This window comes from Mastomys coucha, unplaced genomic scaffold (genome assembly GCF_008632895.1).
Source record: "Mastomys coucha isolate ucsf_1 unplaced genomic scaffold, UCSF_Mcou_1 pScaffold20, whole genome shotgun sequence".
NCBI classification, from domain to species: Eukaryota; Metazoa; Chordata; class Mammalia; order Rodentia; family Muridae; genus Mastomys; species Mastomys coucha.
Genome location: NW_022196903.1, coordinates 140,302,773 through 140,322,045, shown reverse-complemented (window position 1 = coordinate 140,322,045; position 19,273 = coordinate 140,302,773). Strand labels below are relative to the sequence as shown.

The window sequence follows — 19,273 nt, the reverse complement described above, 5'->3', positions numbered from 1 at the left end:
TTCTTTGTTTTTTGGAGGGGAAACTGGGAATGGAGAAATCCGCATGTAAATAAAGAAAATATCTAAAAGAAAAAAAAAAGAAAAAAAAGGAAAGCAGGCTGAGCAAGCAGTGGAGAGATAGCCAGTAGGCAGCACCCCTCCATGGCCTCGGCTTCAGTTCCTGCCTCTAAGTTCCTGCCCTGACTCCCCTTCAGGGTGGACTGTGACCTGCAAGGTCTTTAGACCTTTTACAGCTGTTATCAAAGATAGAAAAGCAAACCAAGAAACAGTGCAAAGGATATGAAACAAAATAAGATTAGGAATCATTAAACTGACAGAAATGCTTATAACTTGCAGGGATAGCAGTTGATTCCAGCAGGAAATACAAGTTGTGTTCTAAGAGCTGTGAGTAGGGCCAAAGGGTGTGAGAAAGGGTGGGTGAGTACCCAGAGCTAATACTAAGTCAGTGTTACCATCCTGAGGTCAGAGCGGTCAGGAAAGGGAGTATCCTGGGAGCCTGGGAGACTTGGGTTCCTTGAAGCAGAGCCCTGGAGGTGGATCCACAGAGCCCTAGTGCCTGTGCAGGGAGGTGGGATGGAGGCAGAAGAACATGGGTCTGTTCTCTTCTCTCTATAATTGGCCAACACCCCTGGTTAGCTGAATCCAACCGCAGCATGAAGGCAAGAGCTAGCTGTGTTAACAAGGGCTATCCTGTGTGTCCATAGATAACTCAGCCATAGCATTCCAAATTTCCGTCAGAGGATGAGTTGAACAGGCAGCGAGTCTTCACAGCCTCACCTAACGATTTTACCTTTCAAGAACATGCCACAGATGTGAAAGGCAAATCAATAATATTGTGTAATTCTTTATAATCACCAAAATATAGGAATGAATGAATGAATGAATGAATTGATTAAAGAAACCCACATAAAAACCAGCAGGAACAAGATAACTAAAAAATAATTTGTAATTTTGATAATATAGACCTCAGTTGTTTCTGTTGTCATTGTTGTTGGTTTTGTTTTATTTTCGAGACAGGGTTACCCTGTGTAGCCCTGGCTGTCCTGGAACTCACTCTGTAGACCAGGCTGGCCTTGAACTCAGAAATCTGCCTGCCTCTGCTTCCCAAGTACTGGGATTAAAGGCATGCACCACCTCAGTTTAATTTCAAAACTAGATTTAAGCATAATAGCTGGAAGAAATAATACAAATTTTTCCAGTGAGAGGCCAGGCAATGACACCACATGGGCATATATTAGGAGCAATCTCAGGTCATTAATATGCAAATATATTAAAACTTTAAAAACATGTGTCTCGTACATAAAAAAGGTCATTCAGTGTGATGTTATTTTGAGCCATTTCCAACCTTTGTTTTTATTAAAGAGTAAAATTTAGAACTGGATAAATATATGACATATTTATCAATTTTTTCTTCCTGATAAGTTTTTCAAGGTTTTAATAAGAATAAAAGCTTCTTTCACTTCTTGGCTACCCTCAGTAGGACCAGTGTAGGATGCAAAATGAGAATGTTGCTTTTCAATATCTTGGAGAGGAATTGGTCCATATGCTTTGGTAAACACAGGCTTTTCATTAACCAGGCACTGGAATAAAAGCCTTATCAAGAAATAAGTAATCTCATTAAATTCCCAAAAGGGAATCTCTGGGTGGTTTTGCCAGTGCCCAGTTTCCAAGCAATGCAATCCAATGTGTGGTAAGTCCCAAGAGATCCCCCCAACCCCCACTGCACAGGCTGTGCCTGGACAAAATCCCTGGGGCTCGTGTGTAAGAGCTGGCCGGTTACCTGCTGAACAAAAGGGCAGTGTTAGCCCATCAGAAAAGTTCAGTGTTCAGAGGAGGCCAAAAGAAGGAAAATCCTAACTGACATCTATCCTGGGAAGGTCAGTGTGGTATTAGTTCTGGGCCACATTAGATTTTAATTCTCAGTGATATCCAGACATATAGCCTAACCTAAATGTGACCAGCATGAAAGCAGGAGCCATGGAGCGGGCTCACCTGTTCCAGAGACATTTACATGGTTCCCTCCTATGTCTGGTTCCACTCTGTGTAGTCATGTGTCAAAAACAAGACACGGGGAATTCCAGCAATAAATAGTCGTACCTTTTAAATTCTGAGGTGTGTGATGCTGCCCCATGTCCTCTGGTCCAGGGTGTGCATCACCTCTTTGTCCCACCTTCCCATGGTGGGTGTGCTGCCCATGGCTTAAGTCATGTTGTAGGGCTCTTTTAACTAGGTCAACTGTACTGCAGTGGCTGTGTCCAGCTAGTCCTTGATTTAGTTAACACAAGCGTGGTGGTAAGGGAAACTCATATGTGCCATTGATAATGTGTATGGTGCATCTTGTAAGCAAGAAGGTGAATGAAGTGGGGGAGGGGAAAGAAATGTCCACTTACATTCACTCTTATTGTGATATATCATAATTTAAAATTTATGTTATTATTAATCTATTTCTCTGCAACATTTGTGAATACTTTGTCATAGTTGTGTGTGTATACACACACAGACACACACACATACATATATATTAAAAAACATTATATATAATATAGACTTGGTACTTTCACTGGGGTATAGACTGTGGATAGGTCATTGACTGCCTTGAATATTGTACTCAAGTAGATGTTGTTACTTTCTGGGACAATGGTAAGATCCCATAATTTAGGTATAATGTATTTCCTTTAATCAAATTATTCAGTGTCCCCTAAAAGCCTGGCAGTACACGTTATTCCGAAACCATTTCTGTTCTGAGGACATTATTTCAGTGAGTGTCACTGTGGAGGAAGAGAAAGCTAACACAGATGGAAGGGGTTAGACAGACCGTAAGCAAACCCTGCCTCATTCCCCTGAGCACATCTAATTCCAGTATGAACCGTTCCATTTTCTAAGCCAGGAACTCTGGAACCCATGGGTTGGGAAGGGAACTTTTCTCTTTCATGAATTCGTGTGACAAGTTTTAGAGAGGTATCAAATGAAGTCACGTGCACTTGTTCTTTTGATGAGGCACCTTATTTTAAAGTCAAGCATTACAGAAGAATGTGGGTCGCCCAAGGACGTCTGGAACACATGGCCACCATCCCTGGCCTCTCACCCTTTGTCTGTTATTTGTTTTCCTTGTCTGCCCCAGTTCCCAGCCCTTTCTCACACCCTCTGCTCCTCTCTCTTCTTGTGTCTGTATCTCCTGTGTGTTTTCAATCAGGACCCTTCGCTTTTGCAATTTGTCAGCCAGACATTTGGAAATGCAGTTTGGCAAAAGGGCCTCGTTTAAGTGAGATCTGAGGAACAGAGCGAGGGAGGGCGCTCTGGTCCAGCCCCAGCTCAGTCCTGCTCTTGTCCTCAGCCTGCTGAGGCATAAGCCATGCACGTGCATGCCGGCTTCTCAGAAGAACCGTGGATAAGAGAGTGTGGGAAGAATTTAGATTTACCCTCCCTCATTTTAACATTTTCCTTCTGTGTTAACCGCTTTTCTTGCTTCTGTGATCAATCGCCTAAGAAGAAGCAACTCGGAAAAGAGGAGCTTGCTTCAGCTCTCAGTTTGGGGTACCATCTAAGTAGAGGGGAAGGGATGATAGCAGGTGGCTGCATGATGGGCACCCCTCTGTGGCTGGGGCCCCTCCTCCCACACCTTGGCCAAAGGGGAAGCAGGGAAGAGACAGGAAGTGGATGGGGCTTCCAAACCTCATGTCCGACCCATTCATGGTTACTGGGACCCAATTTGCAAACTTTATGTACTGTATGTTGCAGTATATATTTGTAAGTTGACAGCACAATTGTATAGGGTAAACTTCATAGATGGCAGTGACCTCCCACCATGTAAAAATGTTGGGCATACCTCCACATTCTTCAAAATGGCCCCACCAGCAGCTAGGGGCCAAGTGTTTGAACCCGAGCGCCTGGAGAGGACATTCCACACACAAATGTTGACACTTCCATGGGTTCTTCTCGTCTGGTTACACTCACAGTGGCTCTTTTCTTCAGGTTCCCCTCCGTGAGTGGATGTGGCTTTCATCAAAATCAAGCTTGTGGAAAAAGGGAGAGATTGGAGGGCAAAGATAGAGAAAAGGGCAAGTTAACGCAGGGCCAGGAGGTGTGAAGGAGGCTGAAGTGACAGAGCCTGAGGGGCAAGCTGCCACAGATGGATGTCTTAGTGGATTTGGACGAAAATCTCTCCATCGGAAGCAGCTTCCTGAGGCGTAGAAACAGCTGTGGAGAACTCTACAGGGTGACTTTGAGAAGGTTCCTCTACCAATTTATAATTCGGGGACGCACTTTGCTTTCTCTCCAGGTCTGTAACACCACCGCAGACAGGAAACATGCAGACACCTTTCTGGAGAGGTGTGTGACAGAGTCAGTCATGAACATCGTGAGCGGCTTCTTCAACTCGCCGTTTTCGGATAACAGTACCAGCCTCCAGGTAGCTGATCCCAGTGTCCAGAAGCATTCGGCTGCAGGGCGCTTGCTTCCTCCTCTGCCTGGGATGCTCTGCTAGGAAGGCCTTTCCAACACTCTGGATAACCACCAGACCCTGTGTTACTCCGCACTGTGCCTTTCTCACTCTGTCAAACTTCATCTCAGCTTTAACGTACTCATAGGAACGCAGGGGAATGGGTTTCACGGTGGCATTTTATGTATGTGTAGGCATGGTTATATTTTCTCACGTACTTAGCTCTCCTCTCTTCTTTGGTCCCTGTGTTTTCTGTGTGTTTTCATGTCTCTTAGGTTTCACAATTTTTTCTGTTCTGGCTCACTTTGAAATTTACACTTTAGCAAGAAATCCAGTTTATGCATCATTTAACCAGATTAACAGATGATGGCTCCATCTATCCCCTGCCCTCCTTCCTACCCCTTGCCCGCCCTCCTATCCTCTCTCCTCTCTTTCTTCTCCCTCCCCACAACTCCAACTTTATTTTACACACAGAGAACTCCTCTTGCAGTTAAATCATTTCCCGCTTTCCAAACACTGTCAGACATTCCACATCTGTCTGTCTTGAGACAATGGCTGACTGTTCGGTACTGCTACCTGTTAGTAATTTGTCTTAAAGGTTGGCACATTGAGATTTTCATACAAGTCTTTATAAATACTTAAAAGTATTTATACTTTTCAACTTTAAACATCCACAGACAAGGAATCAGCAAAATACGTTGTGGCATATCTGTAGGGTGGCTTATTAAAACCCATGTTTCAAGAGGAAAATTAATGACTAAGAAAAAGGATTCTCAGTGTAGAACCAGAGAATTGCATTAAGCATCATCTAATTTTGTTTGTGTGAAGAACACATGTACTCAAGCCTGTGTACCCATGAGCTCTCACCTGCAGATTCTGCCAACCTTTAATCAACAATGTCAGAAAAGAAAACCAAACCTGTACCAAACATGTACAGCCTTTGGTCATTAGTCTCTAAATGTAGATTGACAACTCTTTACAGAATGCTTACTTTTATTAGGAATTATAGGTTGGGTCACAGATGAGTGGGTCTCCCGTTTGGTGTCTCTTTCTGTATCTATTGCTGTGAGTAATGACATCTTTAAGATGTTGACATTGACCTTCTCCACGGTGAGCGTGGTAGTGTCCCTCTGTCAGGTCTGAGACAGGTGGACCCCTGAACTTGCATTTTTGCTGATCAGGAAAATAAAGGGCCAAGGAGGGGGGAGAATGCTTGTTGTGTAAACAAGGACATGAGTTTGATTCTCCAGAACATATGTACAAGCTGGACACCCAAGCTGGTGGGTCTGTGCAAGATCAGAGACGGGTGGACCGTGGAACTCAGAGGCCAGCCATGTCTAGCCAGGTTCAGTGAGAGATCTACTCACCAAAACCAGGTGGAGAATGATAGAGGAGGCTAGCTGAGGTCAGCCTCTGGCCTACATGTGTGTGCGCACACACACACACACACACACATACACAGAGTGCACATACATGCTGCACACACTGTTCACACACACTGTACACACACTGCACACACTGTGCACACATTCTGTGCACACTGCACACACACATTGCACACACACATTGCACACACACATTGTACACACTGCATACACACTGCACATACACACTGCATATCACTGTGCACACACAGAGTGAACACACACTGAGCACACATACTGTGCACACACACACACACACACACACACATAATGAAAACCAAGTGACCAGTTTTCTGTAGTGTCTGGCATGTCTCCTGTCATGCCACTGACACACTAAACATCTTTGTCACATTAGGTTTTTGTGAGTGGCTCTGAAGCACACAGCACTTCCTGGTACCTTATTTTGTGGTTCTATTTGCTAAGGTATAGCTCAGCTCTCTCCTCGACGGGTTAGGGGCTTAGAGGCACTGTGGCTTAGGGGCATGGGGCCATCACTTTCCTCCCATTTTCAGACCCACCAGCCGGTCTTTATCCAGCTGCTGCAGTCTGCCTTCAGAATTTACAACTGCACCTGGCCCAACCCAGCCCAGAAAGCTTCGGTGGAGTCCTGCATCAGAGCCCTGGCTGAAGTGGGTAAGTCACTGTGTCCAATTTGACTTTTACATATTTCTTGAGGTAACTGGGCTTGTGGCCAAGAGCTACACAAAAAGCCTTCCCATCTAGAACATTATAAAGAAAGAAAACCAGGCATAATTTTGGTTGCTTATTGTAGAATTGTCTTATTTGCTAATAATAGTCTGATGTTCTTAATATGTTCTTTTGCCAGTAGGTATTTTTAAAATTTCTTTTTCTTAAAGCATTCCCATTTGTGTAAAATGGGTATTGCTTAAAGGCCTACTATACACTGAAGATGTCAAAATCATAAATGAAATGGAGGCAGGAGATTTAAACTAAGGGGAAGTAAGTGTAAGGATTTTCATAGATGCCCCGCTCTATATAAGGTCATATCTGTGTGTAGCTCTATATTAATGATTGTATAAAAATCTGTATGTAGTAGTTGTGTTTATACGTATTATGTATGTGAATGCAGGCACATGCACATATAGCACACATGTGGAGGTCAGAGGACAACCTCAAGCATTAGTCCTTGCCTTCCATCCTTTTTGATACAAGGTCTCTTTGTTGTTTCCTGCTGTGCACTGGACCATGGCTTCTTTTGTCTCTGCCTCTCATCTCGCTGCAGGAGGGCAGGGATCACAGATGCACACAACTTCTTTATGTGGGTTCTTGGGAATCAGATAAGGTTCTCAGCTGGCACCTTAAGCACTTAGCATTAAAATGTTTTTAGTCTTTCCCTAGTCTATGACCTGACTATGATGAGATTATAGATTAACAAAACTTAACAGTGGCATGTCTTAAGGAAATGAAATTATTAGTTATAATCTAGGAATCTTCAGCTATTAGTAATATAATTTGTCTGGGGAATTAATTCAAATAAGAATTCTACCTACAAGTAAGTGGAATACATAATTATAAATAAAATTTCTACTACGCTTGCCTCTTTGGCACACATACCATGTGGGACTGGGATTCCCTTTGAGGTTCTGCTGGGAGCACAGAGCACTGAGCCTCTCTGATGCCTTCCTTCCTGCTGGCCTTGTGGCTCTGGGTGCCCTGCTCTGGCTATTGCTGGAGGTGTGATTGTTTTCCTCAGTTTCTGTGCAAGTGCTGGGGTGCTCCAGCCCTGAGCACCATCCCTAGTCCTCCCATATCGCTTAAGCTAACGCTTGAGAATTCTATTGTCACCAGTATCTTGTCACCAGTATCATTTTGAGCTGTATGTTTTCCACACTGTGTTTATGGGTACTCTGGCTGTATCTTGGGTGACTCTGTTCCATGCAGATTGTCACCTATACCCCTTAGGCTGGCTGTCTCTGGCCTGGTTGACCTCCTCACTCTCAGCTGACTCTCTGCACTCAGCCCCCTGTGTAGACTTTCAGCTCCTTTCTGGGCTCCAGGGCTGTGGACTATGGCTGCTTTCCATGCCTAACTTCACTGTGGTCCTGCTGAAGTGTTCAGAACTGAGAGACTCTGCAAGGGAAGGAACACACAGAGAGGGAGAGACTCTAGCACATACTGTGTAAGAGAGAAAGAAAGCCACACCCAATTCCCTAGTCTTTATTTAAGAATCACATAGCATAGTGTTTGAATGTATTTATGTAATTACTAACACCTCCCAGTGCTAGAATGATCAGTGAGCCCTTTGGTTTGCTCATGCTTTGACATAATTTCTGAATTTTTAATAATATATTGCTTTTGAAGTTTGTTTTGTGGTTTTTTTCCCACCCTGTGGTTGTGTGTGTGTTTTACAAAATCAGGAATTATATCAACCATTAAAAGATACTATTGAAAGGAACAACACATAGTGCTCACTTTCACATAGCACACAGCCTTCACTCCAGATTTTATTTCTAGGTTTTACTTCCTGTTCTCCCCACCTCTCTGTTCTTCCTCCTTTAGTGCTCAGCAGGGCATTGGGAACTGATGCCACTCGACCCTGCCGAGTGCTTAGAGGAAGTGCCATGCACAACACTTAGAAATCTCAGATTGCATCAGACACTGGGCACACCTGTCATCCTAGCAGACAGAACATGGGGTACACCTGTCCTCCTAGCAGACAGAGTCAGGCATAGGGTACACCTGTCCTCCTAGCAGACAGAGTCAGGCATGGGGTACACCTGTCATCCTAGCAGACAGAGTCAGGCATGGGGTACACTTGTCATCCTAGCAGACAGAGCACGGGGTACACCTGTCATCCTAGCAGACAGAGCATGGGGTACACCTGTCATCCTAGCAGACAGAGTCAGGCATGGGGTACACCTGTCATCCTAGCAGACAGAGCATAGGGTACACCTGTCATCCTAGAAGACAGAGCATGGGGTACACCTGTCATCCTAGCAGACAGAGTCAGGCATGGGGTACACCTGTCATCCTAGCAGACAGAGTCAGGCATGGGGTACACCTGTCATCCTAGCAGACAGAGTCAGGCATGGGGTACACCTGTCATATGAGCTACATGTTAGGGTGATGCATGAGGATTGCAAACTCAAGGAGACATAGAGAACCTTTGTTGCAAACCAATGATGGTTCATGAATTAATGAAGGCCGGGGACTTTACGTGTGCTTATCAAATGAAAGATGCATGAATTAAGGGAAGCCAGGGACTTCATGTGTGCTTGTCATGTAAATGTGAACTTAGAGGTGTTCACAGGGTTCCCAGATCAGTTATTTCATGACAAGATAACGCAGCCGTGGGATTAAATAGTCACCCAAAAGACACTGGCCTAAGTACATTTTTAAGATTTCATTTTCTGCACTACCCAAAGCTGAATGGTTTTGCAGAAAAACCCATTTCCTTTTTGTGCTAAAAGAACTCGTGTGATCAGAAGTTATAGACCAGTTCTATCCAGGTCTGCAGCTGAGATGATGGGGAACTAGGCTTCGGTGCGGTATCTCAGCTTTATCTACACGAGGCTGGCTGTCAGCTTCCTCTTTGGGTTGGTCCTTCTGTCTTGTGCTACACAATCACTCTCTGTCGGGTACAGACCTGTAGTCCCATCATTTGGGAGGTAGAGGCAGGAAGATCAGGAGTTTAAGGTCAGCTAGACTATATATTATGAGCTATAGGAAACCCTATTTCAAAAAGACAACAAAAATATTTTTGTTAAAGCTTCACGAAAGCAGTTTTTTCTGTCATCCCCACAGTGAGCTCTTTTCCTTGCGGCTTATACTTTCCTTGTGGTTTTTGTTTGACTCCAGCTGATGCTGTCACAAGCATAGCTCTTATCTCATTAGGTTTGAGAAAGAATAGCTATGATACAACTGTCAAGTAGATACTCATAGATGCTGGAGAGAGGGCTCAGCAGTCAAGAGTGTGCACTGCTCTTGCAGATGACCTGGGTACCACACCTGCACCCACATCTGGTGGCTCTCAACAGCTTGCCACTCCAGCTTCAGGGGATCAGATGTCTTCATCTTGCCCCCCATGGGCACTGTACTCACATATACAAACCCAGACATATATACACACAAACCATAGTTAAAAAGCAAAATATATCTTATAAAAGACTCTCATGGAAAGATGATGTCATATAATATCATATCCTATGACATGGTCATATTATCACATCACCATATCATCATATCATATCATACATCATCATGTCATATCATCATGTATCACATTATAGCATTAGCATATATCATTTTGTTTATATCATTGTATCATATAGCATATCATTTAATATTATATGATATCTTCATTGTTTCATTCTTCATGTCATATATCATCATATATATCATGTCATATACTTTTTGTATTGTATAATATCATATATAATATATGATATATATCATCATATATCACCTCATTAGATTGTAATCTCTACTATCTTATCCTCTCCTATGTTATCATGTCATATTATATCATCATGTCATATACTATTTCATATTGTTGTATAATATCACATTATATTGTTATATATTATATATGATATATCATCATATATCACTTCATTACTTTGTATCCTATCCTATTCTCCTATGTCATCATGTCCTATCATAACACCATGTCATATTATATTATCATATATTATACTATTTCATATTATTACATAATATCACATTATAGCATATATCACATATCATCATATATATCATCATACATCACCATATCATATTATCATGTTACATCATATCATCATATATGTCATATTGTACTATTTCATATTATTATATCACATATTATATCATATATCACATACCATCATATATCATCATATATCACCATATCATATCATCATGTCATATATCAAATTTTCATGTCACATAATATTATATATCATCATGTCATATTATCATATTACATCCTAGTATACCATGACATCATAACTTCATTTATATCATGTATCATTATGTCATATTATATTGTCACCCATATATTATCATCTATATGCATATTATATTGTTTCATATCACACCATCATCATATATCACTTATGCGGTAAGAAGACAGCAGACCCACTCACTCAGCCCTTCCCTCCCTGCGAGCAGTAAGTGCTTGCCGGGTGCTGAGGAAAATTAAGGCGACAGGGATCACTAGATGCACTTGGTTAGATGTTGTTCCTCAGTTTACCCATTCCTGTAAAGCACATGGCAGAAGGCTTCCAGCAAACACATCTACGAGTGACTTCCATGTTATTTCACTTCGGAAAGAATTCTGTCCATGTGTTTCATAATTGGCCTGCGGGATTAATATTGGGCAGTTTCTTCTCTATGCCATCAGTTTTCCACATGGAAATCCCACGAAATGTCTTCACAAATGCTTTGCCTAATGAATGCAAACTTCAAGCCAATCATTCTCAAAATGAAAGAAATATTAGCCATTTGGAGAGTCTGCCTTAAACAAATGTTTGTTTTAATTCAGCAGGGGCATTTTAGTGGGTGTTTCAGGGGTTTGACATCATATGCTCTTGTGATTATGGCTTTAAATGTTGATTATTAGCTCAAAGGCAGAGCCTTCTCTTCTTTGTACAGAGCCATGGCTTCCATCCTGAGTGGTTCAGAGCCATGGCTTCCATCCTGGGTGGTGCAGAGCCATGGCTTCCATCCTGGGTGGTGCAGAGCCATGGCTTCCATCCTGGGTGGTGCAGAGCCATGGCTTCCATCCTGGGTGGTGCAGAGCCATGGCTTCCATCCTGGGTGGTGCAGAGCCATGGCTTCCATCCTGGGTAGTGCAGAACCATGGCTTCCATCCTGGGTGGTGCAGAGCCATGGCTTCCATCCTGGGTGGTGCAGAGCCATGGCTTCCATCCTGGGTGGTGCAGAGCCAAATGTGGAATCAAAACAGAATAATCCTCTTGAACACCATCGCTTTACAAAAATATTAAATTCGAGTAAGTAAATACAGCATAGTGTTTTATAAACATTTCCACTTATTAATTTAAATGTTTAATGATTCCTCATTATCTGGAAGGTATTGTAGCTGAGGTAAATCCACTCTATTAAACCGTATTTCCTGCTCCAGTGAATTTCCAGGGTGTTAGAGGCAGGTAAGTCATACAGAAAGCAGAAATAAGTGTGAGGGTATCAAGCTAGGTACTCTGTTAGGAAGTTCCGGAGCCTTCCATGCCACTCAGGGCACACGGACAGCCTGTGATATTTGCAGCTTGATGCAGAGAAACAAAGGCACGTGCATCCTTGTGGTTCCAAATCCTTTTGTGTGACCGTAACTGACCTCACCCATTTTTAAGCATTTAATGTTTACAGTCATCTCTAATGTGAAGGAAGAAAGTGAACGGCTAGGAGTGGACCTTCCGTGTCATGAGGAATGCTATCCCTTGATGTTGTTAGCACAGCAGCGACACCAGAGAATGCCTTCTTCCTTACCATTGTGCTTGGAGTTTGTTGATCTTAGTAAAAATATTGTTAGAGTTTTAATGTGGTTTTTCTCTCCCATATGTGAGGAAAAGTATTGTTCCATATGATTGAGCCACCCTTTGCTATGAAGGGTCACATCCGGTAATTTGAGTTCAACCATTACATAGTAAGAAGTGAGCTCTTTGGCTATTTGGTAGCTAGTTTTCTTAAATTTTTATTGAGACTTTTACATTTTTAGCATAAGAAATATATATTTCCATATTATATTCTAAATTCTATATTCTATTATATATTATATGTTATATAGAATGTGTTATAATGTAAATAGTAATAACAGGGTTTTTTAGTTTGTGTGAGTCAGTGTTTGCACACATTCCTGTGTGTGCAGTTGTTTTTAGGGCACTCCTCTTTTAGAGAGGTTCTCTGTGGGTCTGGGGCTTTCCAAATAGGCCAGTGAGTCCTGGGGTCCTCCTGTCTGTGTCCCCAGTGCTGGGTCACAAGTGCACAGTGCCATGCTTGGCTTCTTTTGGACGACGGAACTTGGCTCCTCTCCCTGAGAAGCATGTGTTTTACTAAGCCATTAGCCCAACTGATTTTTTCTTAAAGTTTAATTTCATTATTCTCAGAATAGCTTCCGTCATTCTGAGGTGTTGTTTCATCCTCAGAGGATTTTCATAGTTTTGGTTTGTCTGTATCTTTCTGGCGTTACTGTTAAAAGCCTTGAGCTCCATGGAAGTAAGCATGGTGGCCCATGCCTGTAACCTCTCAGCCGACTGGGGCCATAAAGACCGTGAGTTCCTCCTTGGATACAGAGAGGGAGATGAAAGAAAGGGGAAGAGATGGAAGGGTGAGAGGGAGGGAGGAAGAGAAGGAGGGAGCAGGAGATGGGAGGGTGGGGGAGTCTGACTTTGAGACATCGAGGAGACATTTACTTACAGGTTGTGTGGTATGGAGTCAGCTCTGTCTTTCCAGATGACTAGTCACGCCTTCCTCTCCTCCTCTTGGGTGACCATAAGAAGCATGTGCTTTGTTCAGGTAGAGGATTAGTGGAGCATCCATGTGGTAGAGTTGGAGTGTCGCACGGAAAGCATGTATCCGTGCTTTCAATATTCTTCCTATTTAGAATCTCTACTGGGTTGGGGAAATAGCTCAGTCAGTGGAGCACTCACAAGAGGACCCAAGTTCAGTCTGTAAAGCTGTATAAAAAGCCTTAACATTGTGGGACAGGCCTCTACAGTACTGTCGAGGCAGAGATAGGTGGATCCCTGGGGCTTACTTGCCCAATTCCAGGCTAGTGAGAGAGCCTGTCTACAAAAAAAGAGGTGGAGTCAGTAATTACAGGCAAAGTTGTCATCTGGCCTCCACACAGGCATGTGCACACACATGCACCCTGGCACGGTTGAGCACATGCACAGGTACATGCACACACAGAAGCACTAATGAATACTTGTATGTGGATCTATTCTGAGGACTTTGTGCCGGAGAACAGGTGCAGCTCCCGCACGTCTTCCTCCTCCAGCTCCAGCTGTTTTGGTTCTGATGGGCTGACAACCAGACACATTTTCTAATTAATGCTCACTCTCCCTGCTGCCTCTCCCCCATGCCTGTCAGTGTGTATTTCTAAACACTTTTCCGTGACACGTCTGACTGAGCTACGTGTGTTTTCAGGACGTTTGGTCTGGCAGATACCATCAGTGACTCCAGTTAGTTTAAAACGTTCGCAGAACACACAGTTTTTAATGAATTATAATTAGGAATAGATTCTGATTACACCCCAAAGCCCCTGAAGAGACTTGTCATATCCAGGAAAATTTTAGGATTTATAAGCCTAATTAGGAGGTTAGCCTTGTAATAAAAATACCCGTGAATAAAGGTGGCTCATTTCTGAGAAGTCATTTTCTCTAGGCAGAGGTCCCCCAAAGCAAAGTGTGTGGGCATCGGCCCTCTCCTCTCCCGCTCATTTGTTAGGGACTTGGATGTCTGTCCTCTGGTGACACGTTCTTAACAAGGCAGTAGTTCTAACTGAGGGACGAAAGAGAACACTTCTTTGTAGGAACTTTCATCTGACCTGTATTACATGTGGCAGGCATGAGCAATGACTGGGGATAGCAGGCTCATTAACTGAGTGTTGCTGTTAACCATGGGGACTCACCCTGCTGAGTATACACTACATACACCACAGAGCCCAGATTGTTCCAGCTTGATGGAATTTAACTCCGTTTGGATCACAGCCTTGAATTAAAAACATGGTTTTCCCAGTCAGTGCTCCTGTGTGTGAGATGAAACAAATACGTTTCCTAATCCCAGTGTTCCTTTCTGACCCCAACCCACCTGGTGCCTTTTAACCAACCCGTGGAAATCTAACTTAGCATTTTCCATTTTGATTTCAAACGAATATCTGTATTATATTGACAGAGCAGAGAATCTACTTCTGGTCCTGTTTGTAGAGGTTATTTATTTAAAATTAAATTTGTTTGCTGTTGTCTTGAGATGCTGAGAATTGAACCTAGCACTTCATGTGTGCTGGGCGTGTGTCCTACCATGAGCTGCACTCCAGCCCTTAAAGTGTTGGCTCAGTGTCCTGTGTGCGCTTGGTGTCTTCCTCTGTTGCAGGGTGGGTTAATCTTTCGTGGCTTCAAAGTCATGGTTTAGCCATAGGCCACAGTTTATATCTAGGCCAGGAAAGTTGCATGTTTTACCTGGTGTTCATATTGTGCGGTTCATATCAAGGCAGGACACTAGGTTGGAATGATCATGCATATTGGGGAATGGAAAAATGTTCGAACAGTTCCTGATGGCTGTCTTCAGGTTTCCCTTCTTGTGCCACCATTGAAGACTAGGTGGAATGGCTACTCGTGTGTGGACTTGGCGTGTGGCTGTGCACGTTTACTCATATAAGGGACACAGACTCATCACTGAGCTAAATTTCCATGGACGCCTTTGGAAAGGTTTTCCTGCAGCTTTTCCTTGTATGTCGTATTATTTAAAAACAAAACATTTCATTGGTGTCGTTTTAATTCATGCATATCGCGTGTGTCTGTGGGTGAGTTTGTGCAGTGAGTACAGACCTCGGAGGCCAGAAGAGGGCGGGCATCATGGGTTCTGAGAACTGAGGTCAGATCCTATGGGAATATGGACTCTTCCCATCTCTCTAGCCCTGTCTGCTGTATCCTGAGCAGCTAGCCTGAGATGCTGGGAGCCTCTAGTGTGTCTGACCCACTCAGGGGTGATAAGTACAGGGCCTAAGCAGAGCCAACAGCCTGGCTGCAGTGCCTTGTGAGGAAAGCAAAGGTCTGTAAGCTTTGTCACTTTGGTTGGTTGGTCAGCGATCCTGAAGGAGCCTACTTCTGTGTTCAGTTGCTCAGATCTTCAAAGCTGTTGCTGTTCATGTGGGAAATGCCCAAGAAAGAGCAGAAGTCTTAGCAGAGTTTTATCAAGTATCTATAAAAACCATGTGTCGCTCGGCAGTGTGGAGGCTGCCTGTCCGGGGAACAGCATGCCTTGATGGAGTGTGGGCAAGGGACACAGAGAGAGGCACCGTGTGCTTCCACAGGAAGCTGTCAGGGACAGTAGGGGTCTGTTCTAGGTGAATCTAGACTGCTGTGCGCTGGGTCAGGAGAGCTGCTCCCAGCTGCAGTGCTCCTAAGCCTTTAGCTGAAACTTGCGTTTAAGTTGGTACCTGGTACCTGGCTCTGTGTTGGCAGCAGGAATTGCTTGTTTCAAAGAAGTGTTAAATAGTACTTTCCTGGTGGTGAATTTTCAACAGTCCCATCTACTAGTATTTTCCTATTAACTTGAAAGAGAACCTAATTCCTAATTCCCCTCCCTTCTCTTTCTCCCCTTTCCTCCCTCCCTCCCTCCCTCCTCCCTATGTCTCTCTCCTCTCACCTTTTCCACTCTTTCCCATCTGTCTCCTCTACATCTTTCATTAATCTCCCTTTATTTCCCTATTTTCTTCTCCTTTTCCTCTCCTCCTCTCTCTTCTCTTTGCCTCTGCCTTCTCTCTTCCCCCTTTCCCTCCTTATCTTCTTTCTTTGTCTCCTTCTCCTCTCTCCTTCTCCTCTTTTCTCCTCTCCTCTCACCCCTTTCCCCTCCCTCTTCCTCTCTTTCTCCCTCCCTCTCTCCCTTTTTTCCTCCCTCCCTCTCTCCCCCTTTCTCCCTTCCACCTCCCTCTCTCCCACTCGCTCATTCTCTCTCCCTTTCTCTCTCCCTTTCTCTCCCTCCCTTCTTCTCTCCGTTCTTCCCTCCCTCCTCTCTCCCATTCTTGTTTCCTGTGTTTAGATGTGTTAGAACACATCTTCTGGTGCCTGTCGCTGTAACTGTGATTGTAATCCACGCGTGCCTGTTTCTTGACTGAGCAGCTCTAAGTATCACACTTATCACAGGAGACACTGCCCTCCCCACTACACTCCTTCTTTCTCCCTGTTTCTTGTTGGTTGTGTTACTGGCTTCCCACAGTTGTGGTATGTGATATCTGTGTTCCAGTCTGGAATAGAATTAATTCTTCTCTGTCAGAAGTTGTAGGTTGTGATAGACAAATGTGTAACTATTTGCAATAGTGAAATCTGTGGAACTGGACTTTTCCCAGTGGGTCATCCCTGTCACAGGGAACTTCTGTTTATTTCTAGCTCTGTTCTCCTGTTCAAGCTCAGCTTGAGTTGCCAGTTTCTTCTACCCAGTTGACATTTTCTTGGATTCTTTTCTCTTTTTTGATGCAATTCTGCGCACAGGGGTTTTAGAGAAAAGTTTCTTAGTCATTTATTCTGGAATGTTCTTACTGGGGAATTGAGTTTGAGTTTTGGCTGGGTTATATACAGATTATTGCACTAAAAAACACCGGCTGTCCATTCCAGCCAGCCAGCCCAGCCCTGCAAATGAGAATTCAGGGGCCAGTCTGATATTTCTAGGTATCGCTCTCCTCTCTTGACATCCTTAAGCTTTTTGTGTTAACTTGGCACTGTGTTCATTTGTCCAATCACAGGTTGCCATTGTCAGAGCAGTGATTATAGTTCTGGAGCGTCAGTCTCACAGTAAGTGTAGGTGGCACCAGGTTCTGCAAGCAGCTCCAGGCAATGGCTGCACCTGGCCTTTCTGTTAGTCTTGCTGCCTACTGACAGCTGCTGGCATCCTTGGCTTGTAGCTCATAACCCGGTCTTCTACTTTCATGTGGAGTGTCTGCTCTATGTATCTCTCTCTTCCTGCTTTCTGATACACAGCAGTCAACATGGATAGGGCAGCACCTAGGTCAGGAAGACCTTCATCTTGATAACATCATAAAGACCCTATTACCAAATAAGTCGCATATCCCGGTACTGATACTCAGACACCAAGGCTCGCTTCTGCGGGATACAGCTCAGCCTCTGACAGCATTCTAAAGTTTCAGCAGAAGGTGGTCTCTCGGCTTACTGAGTCCCATTAACAACCAGTGAGTCATTATTCAGAGGCCTGAGATCCTGCTTCACTCACAAGAAAGTGTATGTCTGCTCTTCTGTAGGTGTATCGCATGCATGCAGTACCTGGAGTGGCCAGAAGAGGGTATTAGATTCCCCAGGAACTGGAGTTACAGGCAGTTGTCAGCTGACTCACATGGGTGCTGGGAACCAATCCCAGGCTCTTACCTACTGAGCCATTCCTCCAGCCCCTCAATACACTTCTTAATTCTTTATACTCAATATGTCTGTCTTTTCCTTTTGTTGCTTCTGTTTCTCAGGTCTGTATCTTCCTGGATTGGCCCCATCCTACTTCATATCTTTTAATCCCCCTTAGTCTTTTATGCGTATGTTCTAGAAGGTTCCCTGACTTCCTTTCCAGTTTTCCACTTTTGTTTCTTTTTCTTTCTTAGTTAACCTTCGGAGGGTTTAGTTTTCAATCACATTTTAATTTTCAAGATCTTTTATTCCTCTTTAAAAGTATTTGGGTGTGGTGTCTACTCAGATTGCCTAGGGATAATAATTAGAATTAAATATTGCTCTCTTTGTCTTGAGAGGTTATTGTTCTCGGTGCTAATGGTTTTATTTATGATACCCGAGGCTTTGTTGTAGTCATGGGCAATGGCTGCCATGGGTGGTGTGTGTGGGAGGGGCTGTTGCTGGTATGAGTGATCACTGTAGTCTAGAAGGTCTATTCCTGGCCTGGAATCCTTGCAGAAATGGGGGAGGCTATCCTGGGGTTCTGTGGGAAGGGCTGGGCAAATGACATGGAAACTTTCCCTTGTGACATGCATCTGTTCGTGTGTGTGTGTGTGTGTGTGTGTGTGTGTGTGTGTGGTGTGAACAGATGTATGTGGTGTGTGCATGCACCTGTGAATGTTTGTGTGTGGTGTGTGCATGCATCTGTGCATGTGTGTGTATGTGTGTGTGTATGTGTGTGTGTGTATGTGTGGTGTGAACAGATGTGTGTGGTGTGTGCATGCATCTGTGAATGTGTATGTGTGGTGTGTGTATGCATCTGTTCATGCGTGTGTATGTGTGTGTGTGGTGTGAACAGATGTGTGTGGTGTGTGCATGCATCTGTGAATGTGTGTGTGGTGTGTGCATGCATCTGTGCATGTGTGTGTATGTGTGGTGTGAACAGATGTGTGTGGTGTGTGCATGCATCTGTGAATGTGTGTGTGGTGTGTGCATGTATCTGTGCATGTGTGTGTATGTGTGTGTGTGTGTATGTGTGGTGTGAACAGATGTGTGTGGTGTGTGCATGCATCTGTGAATGTGTGTGTGTGGTGTGTGTATGCATCTGTTCATGTGTGTGTATGTGTGTGTGTGGTGTGAACAGATGTGTGTGGTGTGTTCATGCACCTGTGAATGTTTGTGTGTGGTGTGTGCATGTATCTGTGCATGTGTGTGTATGTGTGTGTGTATGTGTGGTGTGAACAGATGTGTGTGGTGTGTGCATGCATCTGTGAATGTGTGTGTATGTGTGTGTGTGGTGTGAACAGATGTGTGTGGTGTGTGCATGCATCTGTGAATGTGTGTGT

At 43.8% G+C, this 19,273-nt stretch overlaps 1 protein-coding gene across 1 annotated transcript in view; it reads left to right on the top strand.

The window, feature by feature from the left end:
• The window catches only part of Itpr2 (inositol 1,4,5-trisphosphate receptor type 2), a 421,140-nt gene that overhangs the window by 204,944 nt on the left and 196,923 nt on the right, over nt 1-19,273 (top strand). The window contains exons 33-34 of the mRNA XM_031383897.1: nt 4,280-4,408; nt 6,375-6,495. Of these exons, the coding sequence (XP_031239757.1) occupies nt 4,280-4,408; nt 6,375-6,495 (250 nt within the window). The remainder of the gene's footprint in view (nt 1-4,279; nt 4,409-6,374; nt 6,496-19,273) is intronic.